The sequence below is a fragment of the Temnothorax nylanderi genome, unplaced genomic scaffold (genome assembly GCF_030848795.1).
Source record: "Temnothorax nylanderi isolate EJ_2023f unplaced genomic scaffold, tnyl_v1.0 TNYL_tig0007_pilon, whole genome shotgun sequence".
NCBI classification, from domain to species: domain Eukaryota; kingdom Metazoa; phylum Arthropoda; class Insecta; order Hymenoptera; family Formicidae; genus Temnothorax; species Temnothorax nylanderi.
Window position 1 is genome coordinate 2,501,587 of NW_027249069.1, and position 17,165 is coordinate 2,518,751.

Consider the following 17,165-nt stretch of genomic DNA (forward strand, 5'->3'; position numbering starts at 1 on the left):
GAATATCTGTAATTAAATATTATTTTTGCGACATTTATATTATGTCATTGCACCGGTGGCAGAATCATTTTTTAAATTAAGGAACACAAATAGAACTATCTTTCTTAACTCTTGTTATTTTGCTAATTATATTAAATATGTATATGAATCTTGTTCTTATTTTTATTATTCTTATTCTTTTTATTTTTCTTAGCTTAGATTATATCTTGCTTCCATTGTTTTCTCGAATGTCTATAGCATTATTACTCAAAAGTGTATATACATATAAGTGTAAACGTATGTAAGTATTCGCAATATATCGAGCTCGGGTCCGTGGGTTCGCTAAGCCCAAATGACTGCGCGGATCAGTCATCCCTGCGGGAAAGTGGCAGAATCGATTTTATGTAAGTTCTGGCTGCCCTCTAACAAAGAACAGGGAGACAAGTAGTAAGATAACGCAGGAATCTATCATTGCGATATTCGATATTAGGCAAACTTTATAAATAAAATATTTTATTCATACAAATTTTTTATTTATTCATATTTCAAACGTATATTCCTCCTCTATTATCTTATTAAAAATCATAAAAATATAGCATATATTCGGATAAAATAATAAACGGATAAAATAAAATACGGAAGAGAGATAACTTATCCACCGGGTAGAGTCAAGGGAATCTCAATACTCCCTGTAGATACAGATAATAACTGTGTAGATGGAAACTCTTAAATCGGTTGATGATATTTAATCTAATTATAAGTCGACAAATAAATTAAAAAATTACAATTGTCGGACGCACGTAATAAAATTATTATTCGTCAGAGTAGAATTAGAAATTAAAAGGCTAAACGTTCAATATTTTAATTAAAAACCGATAAGATATTTGTTGCTGTCTCGTTTCTAAGCAACCCTCTGCGTAGCTTGCGCACGAGGACACGTCCGTCGTACTGCAGCAAACGAGTGACATGCACTTCTAAAACCATTAGCACCGTCAGACTACCTGTCTCGCATCTTGAAATGTACGAACCTCACCGAATGTGCAACGTTCCACGGACCATCAACCAAGAGCAAGTCAAATTACAAAAGATTAAAGAATTGACGAACATATTAAAGGTCTATAGCACAACAAATGACTTGAAATTTTACTTTTCTTTGTTGCTTGTGAAACAAATGACCTTTTGACGATTTTAAGAAAGACTTCGTTTTTTATTTATTACAGGACACAGACAAGAATCTCACCATATGCGAAGAAATACTGGCGACTTATATAGAAAAACGACTAAAGGTAGGCGCAAATTAATTTTGGCCTTCTCTCTACGTGAATTCTTTATTTAGTTTCAATGTTTCCATCTTTTATGTGTGAGTGATCGAGTGTCTTATAATTAACACAAGATTATAACTAATTGGCACCACGAATATATAAAATTTTCATAACCACCTACTAACAATTATTATAAAATATAAATTTAAAATAAATGTAGATACGTGTCCTGTCACGTTGCTTTCTCCGACGTATTCACAAATAACTCAACAAATATTATACGAATCATGCGATAACTGTGACATTCATAAATTATCGAATGTTAAAAAAAGGTGCCAAGAAATCGATGCGTACTTTCCTAGCGACAGTCGCATACTTCAATCTCGAAATTTACCACCCTTTATACCAACCACCGCGCAAGCCACCGTACGACAACGGCCAGCCGCCCGGATTCCCACCGTAGCCGTACAATCCGTAGCTACTCAATCCGCCCAATCGATACCTGAGAAATCGAACGTATAAATCAACTGTCAGCGCCAAATTGCTGTCTCGAGATTTTTACATTCGCGCCGTTGACAAGATATTTATCTGTGCTATTTACCACGGCAACACGGGACTGTAAGTGCGTATGTAAGGCACGGAAAGCAAACTGTAGCTTCTCTTCCCCAGTTTCTTTTCCCCTATGACTTCCTGAGCGCTCGGTTGAGCTTGAAGAACAGTGGTCACTTGCGGCGATACGTCATTGCCGTCGGCTGTACTTTCGGCGAAGAGACTCTCGTCTCCGGAGGCCAGAATCAATCCGATCAACGACAACAAAAGCTAAAAACAATTATCGATAATCGTCGACAATCCGAATGTGAATCACCATAATTAGCGAACGACTGCGCGAGATATTCCAAACTGGACGATCGTTTCGTTAATTAAAACGTATCGCAATCAGTAATACAATAAATATAATAACATGACATGAACAATTCAAGCAAAGATATATAGTATTTATTTTCAACGTGATCGAAATTTCGTTAAAACTTGTTAATAAGCAGATTTTCGAAATTAATTATAACGCACTATCTTTTGATAACACAAAATGCAATTTCGCTCTTCGTAAATTTATATCTATATATCTAAGTACATGTAGTCTCTCCGAAATATGTACATTTTAGTCATGTTTTATTTTAAAAAATGATCTTCCGAGTATATAAAAAAAAGACCGACGACGGGATTGATAATATGATTAATTGAAAATGTTATTTCGCGCACAATCGAATTAACAAAAATTCACTAACTTTCAACCGTATTGTACACGAATTAAATGGCTTACCAGCAGCTTCATGTTAAGAATGTTCCGCACTAACTGATAGCGTCTAAGGGGTTGACACTTCTTTTATAGGTACTAGATTTCTCACACAAGTCGTTTGCTAAATTTATGGTGAATTCTAGATCCACCGGTATGCGCGCACGTACAACTAGCATCCCGACTAACAACTCGGCAAGACCACTCCCATCTAAAGAATCGTTAAACGACGTAACGATTGCACGAAACAGTATCACGAGTTATCTCTTCAAACTAACGATGTATGCAGGATAAAGGAGAAATTAGAGTATTATTTTGCCGCTTGTTTCTTACGATATAGAGAATATATTACAAAAAATATCCAAATATAATGCAAATAAAATTATGAGATAAAATTGCACGAATTATACTATTCTAAATACGATGTTGAAAGGAAGAGAATGTCCTCTTAATTATTGAAGTAAGGAATAAAAATGTTATACTTTCACACAATAACAAAGAATCGAGCAAAAAATATTGACGAGCTGTCACCGTTATATTGTGATCGTTCACTTTCGCGAGACGATCTCTGTGAAAAAAAGAAAGAATACTGCAGAAAATTATGGTAAGATGAGATTTCAACGAAAATTTTAGAGAATTTTGCTTCTAAATCTTTTACAATATTACTCTTTAAGTAAAGAACAATTTCCCTTCTTAAGTAATTAATAATGCTTTGTGAAAAAACTAACATGTTCATTATAGTAAAAGTTCCACATTTTTTAATTTACTTTTTATGTAAATTCAGAATAAAATTAATTAAATTCTATCACGAGAGATTTTAGAAAAATTCAATATGCAATTTTTTCAATTTATTATTAAAAATCAATATGCAACCGATAATGAATTGAATGAAAGCGTGCCGCCACGTAGTAAGATTACGATATAATGCCGTGAAATTTTTGCTTCGTATGCAATATTCGCCTTCGCGATTGTTCGTGACCGTACTAATCGATTTCATTCAGCAACAGCTGAGTTTTCGCCACATTGCCATATTAATTCTTAACGTAATAGGTAACAGTTACGAAAATAAGTGCATTCTCAATTTCACGCTTGAATATTTAAGAATTAAATGTCATTAAACGAGATAAATTAGCCGCGTCGCTCGCATTGCTGTTCAATTAAAGTAGCACTGCCCCGTTCGCATTGCATATTGCATCGTTCATGAAGTATTCCGAGTCCATCCGAAGTCACGTAATATCGAGCGCGTTAAGAACGTTATGCAATCGCGCGAGCCCTTCCTTAAACGCGCGGCGCGAGTTTTTTATTTCTATCCCTCCCTCGCGGATCGTCGTCCTAACGCGGTTTTGTCGTCACCACGTTAGGAAACGGCGACTTTCTCTGGTCAAGAAAACAGGTTGTATACTCCTGCCTACTTGCGAAAGCCTAAGATAGGAAACGTCCGACAAACGCAACGTGTTGTCATCCTCGTGAGTCGTGGTCGGTCATGTCGACGTTGACTGGACGCGACAAACGATACCTCGAATTGATATTTACTGTCATCAACCTTTCGCAAGACCGTCGTAAATTCCCGTCTTTTTACTGTCACAGTCGACTGTAGTCGCATGTAACGTCATTATTTTTGTGGAAATGCTCGCGTGAGTGAACACGCATATTTTATGTAATGTTCTGCTACAGATATTCACATTTAAATAAATTCTTTATTATAAAGATCAAATATCAAAAATTTTTGTTCAGATAAATACATCGCGTTCATCGATACAAATTCATTTCTATAATATTATAAAACAGTTGCGCCTAATACAAGAACTTGCACGAATTTCATGCCTTTTTTCAAAGATAGATTATGTTGTGTTTAGAAAATATAGTGTATACAATATAAAAAAGTAGTATATGCATTGTAATATATAATATTTTATGTTCTTTATTGCTTCCTCATGAGGAAGCTTTGTAATGGTAAAAAAAATTTTTTTCGAGATTTTGATGAAAATAGGTTTAGAATGTTCCAAAATGTCGAGAAATCATATTAGTAAAAAATGTCCGGAAGTATGTATATATGTGTGTGTGTGTGCGTGCGTGCGTGCGTGCGTGTGCGCGCGCGCGTGTGTGTGTGTGTGTGTGTGTGTGTGTGTGTGTGTGTGTGTGTGTGTGTGTGTGTGTGTGTGCGCGCGCGCGGGTGTGTGTGCGTGTGCGTGTGCGCGCGCGTGTGTGTGAGTGTGTGCGTGTGCGTGTGTGTGTGCGTGTGCGCGCGCGCGCGCGGATTTTTTGTACACGCATCTACTTCTACAATTTTTTAGATACCGGGTTGAATTTTAATACACAAATAGAGTATCATAGAAAGTATGTTCTCCTCTAATTTTATTAAAATCTATCGACCGGTATGGATTTTAAGAAGATTTTCATTTTTTAGAAAAGTGTTTTACGCTGTAGCTTTCTCAATATTTGAGATATCGATCTATTTCTAATTCTATTATATTTTTCAGTTTTTTCTACCCCTATTTCATACATAATTCTTTAAAATTTGGTTAATCAGTTCTTGAGTTATAAAAATTTCAGTAAACTTGACTGTTTTTTTTTAACAGAAATTTTAAAGAATTATTGATTGATTAACCAAATTTTAAAGAATTATATATGAAATAGGGGTAGAAAAGACTGAAGAATATAATAGAATTAATAAAAATTGTTTATAATAAAGAGGTTACCGATTTCTGTTTAAAAAAAACAGTCAAGTTTACTGAAATTTCTATAACTCAAGAACTGATTAACCAAATTTTAAAGAATTATATATGAAATAGGGGTAGAAAAGACTGAAGAATATAATAGAATTAATAAAAATTGTTTATAATAAAGAGGTTACCGATTTCTGTTTAAAAAAATCAACGTGATTGCTCTAATTTCCGCAAATTTTGAGATATCAAGCTTAATTTTTTTTTATAGATAGAGTATCATTAAAGGTAGGTTGGTATTGAATTTAGCAAGGATCGGTGAAGGGATTACCGATTTCTGGCTATTTTTAGAAATGTCCGTGGTTGCTCTAATTTTCGTAAATTTTGAGATATCGACTAATATAACAGATATTAGTCGCAATAAAGCTTATCACAATAAAAAAAGTGTGCAAGTAGAAACTTGCACTTGCTTCCTCATAGTTTTTAAGTGTGCAAATAAAAACTTGCACATTGCTTTCTCATATTACTTGCACACTTAAAAACTATGAGGAAGTAATGTGCAAAGTTTTACTTGCACACTTAAAAACTATGAGGAAGCAATATGCAAGTTTCTACTTGCACACTTTTTTTATTGTGATAAGCTTTATTGCGACTAATATCTTCTAACATTTGTAAAGGGATATCAACAAATTTCCAATCTGTATCGCACTTTCTATTTTCATACCTAATTCCTCAGTATTTTTTATAGCATTATACATATGTATATATCATATGTATATTCATAAGAATAATATTCAAACTACAATATATGAACTGATTCTTACCTTAACAATAGATTTGTACAGAAACACACTAATTCAGACATTAAAATATATGTTATAGAAGTATACGTCCGAACTACACGTCCGATGTAAGATGCGATTGTAAAGAAATGACGATCGCTGACTGATCGCAATGCCTCATGCGTGGGGCATTATAACCTCTATATAATTTACTCAACATTAACGCTCTTTTACGTGTTGTAAATATAACATTTGACAAACAATTATTAATAGGCACTGTTATGCTATATTTTTAAAAAATAAAGCGTAACTGTGCCCAGTAATTTAATAATGTTTGGCATAATGCACATTAATGCCCCAGCAAGGCCTAATAATGCCGATTAATGCCCACCAATGCCTGCTAATACACCAGAAATTCTTAGCAATACCTACACAATGCCCTCCGGGGAGCACAGACTTTTGCATAACGCATAATGCGTAAGCATAAGAAAATTTGTCCATATACATATGCATAAGGAAATAGACTAATCAATTTTCTTATGCTTATGCATTATGCGTTATGCAAAAGTCTGTGTTCTCCGTTTTACACTTCATTATTATTATTACACAAGTTTAAAATGCGGAGAGCGCACTTCTTTCGAAATGTAGTACTTTTAAAACAGAAAGCTCATATAAATTTTATATATATATGCATTGGCAAGTAAATTTTTAATTCACCGAAATCAATATCGGTTCTCTACCGATTAATTCGAATAACGGTGGTGTTGCTCTTAATAATATTCGCTTTTTGTTTTAGATTCTAAAATTATAAGGTCGTCGACCTGGATGTAAGAAAGTTTGTTACGAGAACAATTATTTTTCTTCACATTGGCGATTCCCGACGGAACAAATAGGGATATTTTTGCATTTATTAGACAAGCTATAGTAAGTTAAGAATCCAAGATGCCGGTAGCAAATACAAATTAATTTTACGCTTGTACCACGCACCGGTGAATCTCCTTTCACTTAGGAAGCTAATAAAAAAAATGCACAGATGAAAGCACGCACGACAAGTCTGTCATAATTTTAATAGTTGGTTTAGTCAGTTCAAACTTTCTTCTGGGGCATTATAAATAAAAAAATATTTTTTATTTTTATGAACCAAATGTAACATTCATCTGTAGAATTAAAAATACTAGAATAGAGAGTAAACAATTGGCTCCTTAATAAGAAACTAAGAATAATAATTCGTTGCATCTCGCTACGGCTATTCCCAGAATAACAATTACATTATTAAGTAATTCGCCCCCCCTTTCATTTCTTTTTTCAAACCAAACATAATTACCGATGGAAAGTTACGGGTCCAGTTTAGCCGTACTGTTCTTTTGAAAATTGTGGAATGTTGCAACAGGCGTATCACTTTTCAGCGTGCAATTAAACCACGAGAGAATTTATCTGGAATCGCATGAGCGCGTCTACTTTGTTTTGCGTTTATTTCTTTTCGCGGCGGCGACACCAACTTATTCGCGCGCCTATCCCGTACCTCGCTCGTTCCCGCGCGCTCATTGCGTTGTACCGCTTCAGTTGTCGCAAATCAACGAGTGGGCCCGTGCAATTCAAGAGAAACTCGGCATTTCTTTCCGATATTATGCAAAAATTTATCCCCGCCCGTCAAATCATTGTTTAATGACAGCTACGCAGCCGCAATCGGCCGGCAGTCCTCGTGGAGTTCTGGGACACGAAGGTTTAGTGCGATCTCTCCGGCTGCGCTATCGCGCAATAATCTTTTTCACGACCGAACTTTAAGTCATTTGTCTATGTAACTAATTATCGCTCATTTCCAAGTAAAAACAATATGATAGTGATTCGTAACTTAAGACACTGTAAAATATAAATAGCGTATGTGAATTTTTCAAGTAAAGACTGATTTTAAAAGAAGCTCATTTAATAAGTAAAGTGCCTCCGTTTTCATCGTTGAAAGTGACTTAACACATAGCTTGATCTAATGTGCGATATGCGATTGTTTTCGAACGTCAACTAGGTGCCTTCCACAATGGAATATGCAAGAATATTTATCTTATGTCTACTGTGCATCGCGCGCGCGTCCGAGATGCCACCGGAGGAAATCGCCGAATTAACAGCGGAACCCTTGACATACGAAGATCTATCGAGAATCTCTATACGGGAAACCGATGGAATCGACGAACAATCCACGGAGAATCCTCGCGACAAGAGGGCTCTCGGTCTTCTGCTATCAGGACTGGCTCAGATTTTTGGATACACGGTGACTCCAATTCAATTCGCCTCACTGCCAAACCCGAACGTGACGAGTCCCGCCGCAATGTCCAATTCGTCCAAGACGAATGTCAATGTAAAACAGCAAACTGCATCTTCTCGGCCCGCGAAGAACACCACAATGCCGAAGCAGCAAGAAACCATCAGGTTCACCGGCGTGCTGAATTTCGGCAATAATTCGAATATCATAGGACATCTTCAGCGATACGAGCAGATCTTTCACGGTCGTCAAAATAGTACAGCGCCGACTATGATGACGACGCCGCGATCCCCGACGGCTCCTACAAAGATTCCGGTGGACCCGAGGACGAACACGCAGACGAGGCCGCCTCTGCTAGCGCCGTTCTTCGTCAAGATCCCGTTGCCGATCGCGCCCGAACTTCTGCCAGTCGGAACGCCTCACGAGGATCTCGGGTTATCATATCCCTCCCCGACTGTCTCCATCACGAGCGGCACAAACGAGAATACAGAAACGCCGGTTCGAAAAGAGCAAGAGACGGTATACAGGAATAATGAGGACACAGAACGATACACGGTGGAGGATAAGGATATTTACGATGAGAAGGACGTGAAGAAACCGGTGGACAAACATAGTCATCAACTGTTCGTCGATGAGCCGCGGCGGAATAAGCAGCAGAACGACAGGCGCAACGAGCTGCAACGCAAACAAGAAGAGCGCGTCAAAAAGCTAGAGCAGCAGGAGGAAGAAAGAAATCGCGATAAAGCTGCTCACTACAATGAGGAAGAAATGAACGAGAGATACAGGAACCGCGAGCAGGCAATCGCTGGTCGAAATCGAGAGTACGCTTCTAAGCACGAGTCAACGGAAGGGAGAAAACTAGCGCGTGACGAAGAGGAGGATGAAGATTCCGCGGGGTATACCAGTCGGGAGAATCTCTCAAACGAGTCTCCGAAGCAACCGTCAAAGAACGAGAAAGAGGAGAGCGAGGACTATCCGAATTACGACGATCATTCCAACAGACACGCATACAAGCAACCTGAAGATATCGACAAATACCCGGAAGTGAGGTACAATCAGCAGTTGCCTATCGGCGACTACTTCCACGAAAATAATCCCGAAGTGATCCGCGACAGCTACGGTGAGGTGCTGGACAACAAGAAGCTGGAAGACGACAGAATCGCCGGTTACTTAAGTATGTTCAAGCATCCGTACGTTCAAGCTGACGCGTACGATTCGCAAAGAGCTCACCCCGAGGACGCGTCGAGGGAAGAAAATGAGAGGGAGACATCTGCCGAGGATGGTTATGACGAGCACCTGACCAGGCTGCAAAAGCTCAGGGAGGAATACGCCCTGCCGGAGAATAAATACGAAGAATACGACTTGAATGACGAGGGTGAGGCGGACAGAAACGACAGAGAGAGCGAGAGAACCCAAAATCGTACGTCGGCAAGATCGAGAGGACCTAAAACGGGACGGCTCCGTGATAAGGAAGATAATCGCGCGAGAAGACCGACCGGACCGAATCGCGATGTCGCGAGATTAGAAAATGCGAAGTCGCAGGTAGAGGTCGATTTCGCGAGATACGTGCCTCTAGTCGTGCCCGTGCGCTACATCGACGCGAACGACAAGGTACAGCAAGCAACCACGCGACAGCTGAACTACAAAGAGGCGGATAAATCGACGGACAGCCGGTTTAGCGAGGATAACGTGGGTCCCACGCGAACGGTTCTCAAAGAGGACCTGACTCCGCAGATCGGTTTGCCTGAGAGACCACGGCAGTTGCACGAGGGCGAGCACAAGGAGCTGCACGTGTGGCCGCCGCCTTTCGACTACGCCTTCGACAACACGGAACCCGCGAACGCTATCATCCCGCCAAATCCGCGAAACTATTATCCACAGAACTACGCCCCGAATTATTACCAACATGTCGTGAACCAGGTCGCGACGCAAGACGCGAACGACAAGTCTTCGGAGCAACCTTCCGGTTACATCGTAGTCGTTGGTAATCCGGCATATCCGTATCGATATCCCTACAATATTTATTATTTCTCCAACGAAGCTGTAAACTCGCGAAATCAAATTCTTCAATCGAACGCCGAAGTTACGCATCCGCGAAATCAAATTCCTCAACCGAACGCCGAGGTTACGCATCCGCGAAATCAAATCTACGTTGCTCAGCAAAGCGCCAGTCAACAGATTATCCAAACGAAGCCTAATATCACTGAATACAATCTGAACGAGACCACGAATAGAGAGAGCCCTCGCGACTATTACTATCAGCCTCAGGAAGTTCCGGCGAGCGTTCTCGATCGTTACAGATACATTTCGGGAGAGCGCGCTCCTCAAGTCAAAGAACCGTTTAATATTGAGATAAGAAGTCAAATTCCTAACGTGGAAAACTGGTCGAACAGAGTATATCGGCCGCAGGTGCCGAGTAATACGGCCGAGGAAGCTCCTCGACCGGTCTACGTACATTCGCAGAATATTGCGTCTGCAAATCAAAACGCGCAGAGCGGACCGTCGGAAAGGCCGCGTCATTCACGGCTGCTGAGGAAACGAAAGAGTGTACGACCACAGAACCGTCGCAAGGAAGATGAGAAGGCAACGACTCCGCAACCGAAGAATGAGCCTGAAGAATTCCTGAAAAATGAGCCTAAAGAATTCCCGAAGAGCAAACCGTTCGACGATCCCCAGAGCGCGCACGATTTCTTCGGCTTCAGCAAGGACGATTACAACTTCGGAAGCGAAAGCAGCGATGCGACGAAAGTTGTCGAGGAGAATGACAAAATTGCGGAGGAATCGGACGTGCTCGTTGCACCGGAACCGCCGATCGCTTATCATCACGATGATGAGAGTATCGCGAAAGACGCCGATGATCCGGAAAATAATCCGGAGAAAGCCAAAGTCACGGAATACCGGAACAAAGTGACGACCTTGAGGGTGTCGGAACGGAGGCAATTAATGCCAAACGGGCCGATCCACTACGTGGACTTTATACGCAAGCTCTGATTCTAATGTTAGTTAATGTAGAAATAATTTCAAGTAAATTATTGGTGTGCGACGAAACGTTGTTAATTTGTTGATTCGCGCAACTAATAAAACCTGTTTCACGGCACGGAAAATTCGTCACATGTTTCATATAGCATCTCTGTTGCTGGCACGAAGTTCTCGAGTTGTAGCTGATTTTAATTTTAACAGTTCTCTTCTATTCTGTCATTCTCTTTCATAAGAATCACGTAAAATATGTAATACAGAAAAGGAAGAAATGTATAATTTATTATAATTAAGATATTATAAATAAGCTTATCATAATATAATATTAATAGTCTGTGCAGACTATTAATAGACTAAAATCACACACAAATACACGCACACACACACAAGCGAAAGTCTTTTTTATTTAAAAAAAAAGTGAAAAGATTTTTCAATTCGATACTTCGAACATTCTACATTTTAAATCATATAAATAAAAAAAGATTTTTTAAACTCGATATTTCAAATATTCTATAATTATCTTAAATTATTTATATCATAGAATAAATTATAGAATTTTAGATATTTTAATACAACCAGAAATAATTGAATTTTATTTTAGAAACGCTCTTCAAAATATTTCTCATGATAGAAATCGAATCTGCAGTCTAATTATTTAATATCAATTTTTTTTTTAATCAAGATAAAAGTATGGTACGTGTATGTGTCTAAAATGAAATATTTATTAAAAAATAATTCATAATTCCCCTAGAAAGGTTTCGTGTAAGATTAAAAAATATTTTACGTCGCTCAACTCTTGTTTATACGTCAAAATATTCTTTCTCTGTACGTGTGTTACAGGAGAAAAGAGAAGAGAGACAAAAAAGGAACGACCTAGAGAACAGGATGGCCGAAATATTGGAAAACCTGAAGACGCGATTATTGGTTGAATAAGGAATTAATTTCGGGAGTCGCGAATATGCATTTATCATTACGTTTATCATTACGTTCTGTGGGGTTTCGTAACGAAATAAAATTATAATGATGCCAGCGTAGCGCTTATTCGTCAATCTCTATCGAAGGATCGATAATGTTCGTATTCGAGTGTCTATTACGCGCAATAATGAACCTTAAGCTCATTCGCGAATAAAACGTTTTTTTCTTCGTACAAATGGCATCGGGAATTAAAATTTTCGAAATTGCGTTGGTCTCAGGGGTGAAGAGGAGCTACTTGAGTCAGAAAATAAAGCAAAAGGTCAAAAAGCCTCCCCCTGAAAATTGAAAAACACCCCCCTTTCTATCTCGAAAATTTTTATCAATTTTTTTTTTAACTGACTCAAATAGCCTTCATTACTCCCTACTGTATCTACGTCCAGTGTCGCTCGCAATTTACGCCTATCGCTGTATCCATGCTAATAAAGTTACATTATATCATACATTGAATAATTCGTTTCACCTACCTTGCCAGTCAATCTGCACGTCGAGACTCCGGCCCCGCTCCAGTCCCTCCGAATATCCAGAAGACACCTCTCAGGATCGCACCTCGAATGATCATCCAAGCATCCAAACACACACACACACACACACACACGCACGCACGCACGCACGAAAATACTTTAGACGATACGCGGACGCGCGTACGCGAGGTACATAAGTACATCTTCGATCGCGATCGAAGCACGGCCATGATGGACCACCCCCTTGGATTGCGAAGGTTCAAGCACAATTCGGAGCAGTCTTTGCCACATCCACAATTCCACAGCAGTCTTTGCCACCATGTCCGCGCGAGCGGCGAGCCACAACCAGCTGATGGAGTTCGTTGTCGCCGCCCGACACGCGTTACCGATTCTCACTCGCGGATGCGAACACCTTCCCGCGAAATTCCCTCGCGAAACGTCGCGGACGTCGCGGAACGTAACACCGGGGTCTCGTCATTTTTACGACGATTGCTCCGCGTTCAAATTTCGATTATCGAAGTGGTGCCACCGAACGGGTAGCCAATCAAAGTCGAGGGATCGCGCCTCGGCCCGCGAACGTCGTGAATGCAGCTGCACTTCGCTACGCGGCGCTCGGTGTGCATCGTTATAGGCGGCATATACGATATATAGGCAATAATAAACATAAATAAACATCGATTCGATATCGTGAACGTAAAACGTAATATAATAATTAATAGATATAATTGCATCGGGTCCTCAAGGAAAACACGCGCTGCATTTATCGTCTATACGGTGTCTAATTTGTACGCGCTATGGAAGAGGTTCTCCAGCAGCTGGGGGTCGGAATTCGTCCTGTGAACGATCCCTTCTTCGAGGATTCCTACAAGGTCTGCAAGGTCTTCCAGAAAAAGGGCGTCACGATCGACGACGACGAGGAGCTCTGCCACGAAGCGTAAGTACGGACTTCTCTTTAAAAAGGTAATGCCGACATAACCTAAAAGCTTATTTTTGTCCTGTAAACACCACATCTTCCACGCTTGCACGACGACTTCTCTTCTAAAGAATTCTACAAAGCCTACAAAGTATTGGAGACTTCGAGGAGACATTAAGAAGCTTTTAGTTTTTTTTCTCTCGACTAAAAATTAATCTGAAAACTGTTTGATTTCTATTGCAATAGAAGAGGAGTGGTCGTGTGCGTATCCACTTGATTTAGAGCAGTGAAAAATAAAGGTGATATCTCATTTCCAGGATCAAGGAATTCCCGTGTTACGTCCCAGGATGCAGGAACACTTTTCAAACGCTGCTCGATTACGAAATGCATTACAATAGCTCGCATCGATACGCTTGTACAGAGTGCAAGGTGTCCAGGCCGAATTCACGGCTGTTGGAGATTCATATTCAGGAGACGCACGATGCCTTCTTCAAAGTCTTGTCGGAGAAGCAAGCCATGGTACTTATAAGATCTATCCTTCTGCACGAATCAGTGTTATAACTGTATTTAATATAATATTCTTTTAGTATCAATGTTATGACTCCGAATGTGACGTAAAATTCAACAATCCTATGGAAAGGAAGGAACATTGTATTAGAGTACATAAATTTCCAAAGAAATATCGATTTGACGATACACCGTGTTACAGCAAGGAAGATGAATCAAATAAAATGGATCTTGATATTGTTGGTAATAAAGGAAAGAAAAAATCTACTAAGGTAATCTTGAATAAAAATCAGAAAAGCAGAATGTTTACGAAAAATACCACCGGTGCAGTCTGTAAAAATAATGATAGCGTAGAAACAATTTCATCATCTACTGTCAAAACTAAAACAACACCATTAGCTTTTATCCCTAGGCAAGTACAAAAATCCTTTTCGAAGGTACTTACAAATAATCAAAGTAAAGAAAAGAATGTTCTCGAATCAGACACTATGATGGAACTTGCAGATACATTGCCTAATTGACGCTATACGAGATCTAATTTTTAATTTTATTGACGAAATGGTCCGAAAAATTTGTATGTAACTATCCTAAGAATTTTTCTTTTATAGATAAATTAGGGAAATACTGCCTTATGACATATTTAAAATTATATTTGTAGGATATATATAAGAAAAGATTTTTGTACAAAGAAAATTATACAAATTATATGTAATACAAATATATATTTTTAATATGTTAGTGTTACAAAACAGTAATTATACATATAAGACGAAAATTGTTTTTTTTTTATGTAATATGTATAATACGTGTATAATAATGTTTACAAATTTCTTAACTCTTATTAAAGTACTAAACTTTGGTTAAAACTTATTTTAAGTCGATACACAGTATTTAGCACATTTCAAATACTTTTGTTTGCACAAATAAATTGTTCTGGTAATTTTATATATTGTGAAAAAATTTTAATTTTTAAATTATACTGCAAAAGTAGGACAATATTATATTTATATTGCTTATTAATATTGCTCAGGGTCGATTATATAAATAAAGCATATATAAATTATCGCATAACTCCACACACATTCTCAGTTTTAATTTCTTATATGACGCAACTTATATTTTTTTATATCAGGACATCACATGTGGTTGTATATATAGAGTTTACATGTAATAATTTATAAATACTTTAAGTTAGTTTTTAAAGAAAAATATTGAAAGATATATTTACGCAAGAAATGAATAATCTGTCAAAAATTTCTTTTGTGAATATTTTCACGATACGGCAAAGAATTATGTTGGATAATAGCAATATACATACTCATATGCATAACATTATACCACATATGCAGCACATATAAAATATAGTATGCGTACATACATACTATATGTATAAAAAAACATATATATGTATGTACAAACTATATTTTATATAGTTTATAGTTATATTATATGCTAAATGTTAGATAAATATACAAAATATATATATACATGATATTTATACTAAGCATTTAAATATATTCTTTGCAATCGAAAACCGTATCGTGATAAATTATGATATCATTGTTATATATCATTATTACATGCCGTAGTAATAATTCAAAGCTAAATTAAAATTAAATTATCGACAAACTATTATACAAATGTTTATACATGAGCTGGAGATTCTCCAGCTCGCGCCTCAGCTGCTGGTTCTCGTGTTCGAGGAAAGCCGCTCGGATTGCGAGGTCGTCCTCCTTGGCTCTCCGAGCCTCCCTGGAACGCTTCGCTGCTTCATTATTTTTCCTTCGCCTTTCCCAATATGCAGCGTCTTTCTCATCGACGGTACTAGTAGGCAATCCAGGGCTCTTGGACACTTTGCGCGCTTTAGAATTCGACGGATTCGTTTGCATGCTCTCGAGCATTTTCTTACGGAACATCGCGTACCTCTCATCCGAGTTATGATCGTAGGGAAGGCGCGCGATGTGTGTTAAGTTCTTCTGATAGGCCTTGAAAGGTCTCGGCGCTTTCTTCCCCTGCGATGATGTTATCAATGCCACATCCGTAGACGTCGAGCACTCTGTGTGTGTTGGTGTGTGCGCTGGCAACGAAATTATTCTTTCGGCTTCATTGTGCATCAGAAGTGGCACATGCATTGGCATCGCTACTGGAATTTTCGCGGCTTCGTTCGGAAGTACAGGTCGCGATAGCTGCTGAAGTGTCGTCATCGTTACGCCCGGGGTATCGCACATATTTGTTAATGTCGCGTTATGTTTCAATTGGCTACTATTTTCGTAGTAGTCCACAGATTCAGTCTTCGGCGAATTTGATTCGGAATATGGCGACAACATGCTACTACTACCACCCTCGACGGACAGTCCATCTCCTTCATCTCTCTCACCCCCCTGTTCATCCCTCTCTTTGACATTTATTTCGTCACATCGCAGTTTTTCATTTCTAGCCTGCGATAAGTCAATAGTTTGGTTCATTATTTTGTGTATGTCAGACGACACGCGATTCACGTCGTTCTTCTTGCGTAGGTCCAGAGCAAACACGGTTAAGTCTAAGCCGTCCTTTTGCTCAGACGAGTATGGATGCTTTCCGCAGTCTTGTTTATAATTGGTCATAATACCGTGCATCATTGTTTGTAATTGGCTACAAAAAGATTAGAAATTATTAATTATTAGGTCAGGTATTGCGTATATGTGCGTCGAATGAGAAAATTGTAAAAAATTGAAGGATGTACACTAAAAAATATTTGAAACTTTAAATGATCTGTTATATTAACGTAAAGCTTGTCAAGCCATTTTCAATAAAATCCTAATCATTTCCGTAGTCATTCAAGTTCCAAATACAAATGCAACTGTTAATGCAAATAAAAGAGTAATAATATATTTTATTCCACTGATGTATCCTTCATATTAATTCGCCAGCATAATGAAGTACAAATTATGTAACAATAAATATAAAAACAGTTCAAACTATTAATTTTGTTCATACTTAAAGTTCGAAAATTCATACTGTTCAAATAATTCGAATTCTTTCAAATTTATATTTAAGATATAATAAAAATTAATGAATCGTCTGAGTAACTATTACCAATATAATTCCATGATTACAAAT

At 38.3% G+C, this 17,165-nt stretch overlaps 5 protein-coding genes across 5 annotated transcripts; 3 read left to right on the forward strand and 2 right to left on the reverse strand.

Moving 5' to 3' along the window:
* The first annotated feature begins 918 nt into the window (after positions 1–918).
* Positions 919–12,625, forward strand: LOC139781948 (uncharacterized). Its single transcript, XM_071720830.1, has 3 exons — positions 919–1,093; positions 1,200–1,265; positions 12,051–12,625. The coding sequence occupies exons 1-3, from the start codon at positions 998–1,000 to the stop codon at positions 12,141–12,143; spliced, it is 255 nt and encodes an 84-aa protein (XP_071576931.1). The 5' UTR covers positions 919–997; the 3' UTR covers positions 12,144–12,625.
* On the reverse strand, positions 1,362–2,711 carry LOC139780173 (uncharacterized). Its single transcript, XM_071718700.1, has 2 exons — positions 2,563–2,711; positions 1,362–2,060 (listed from the first exon to the last, which is right to left on the reverse strand). The coding sequence occupies exons 1-2, from the start codon at positions 2,572–2,574 to the stop codon at positions 1,839–1,841; spliced, it is 234 nt and encodes a 77-aa protein (XP_071574801.1). The 5' UTR covers positions 2,575–2,711; the 3' UTR covers positions 1,362–1,838.
* LOC139781938 (uncharacterized) lies at positions 7,133–11,707 on the forward strand. Its single transcript, XM_071720823.1, has one exon. The coding sequence runs from the start codon at positions 8,013–8,015 to the stop codon at positions 11,223–11,225; it is 3,213 nt and encodes a 1,070-aa protein (XP_071576924.1). The 5' UTR covers positions 7,133–8,012; the 3' UTR covers positions 11,226–11,707.
* Positions 12,626–13,233: 608 nt separating the features above from the next.
* L(2)k10201 (lethal (2) k10201) lies at positions 13,234–16,941 on the forward strand. The gene is made up of 3 exons (XM_071720888.1): positions 13,234–13,580; positions 13,877–14,078; positions 14,147–16,941. The coding sequence occupies exons 1-3, from the start codon at positions 13,441–13,443 to the stop codon at positions 14,585–14,587; spliced, it is 783 nt and encodes a 260-aa protein (XP_071576989.1). The 5' UTR covers positions 13,234–13,440; the 3' UTR covers positions 14,588–16,941.
* On the reverse strand, positions 14,990–16,684 carry Gt (transcription factor giant). Its single transcript, XM_071720879.1, has one exon. It carries the CDS (start codon positions 16,682–16,684, stop codon positions 15,680–15,682), a length of 1,005 nt encoding a protein of 334 aa, XP_071576980.1. The 3' UTR covers positions 14,990–15,679.
* Positions 16,942–17,165: the final 224 nt, after the last annotated feature.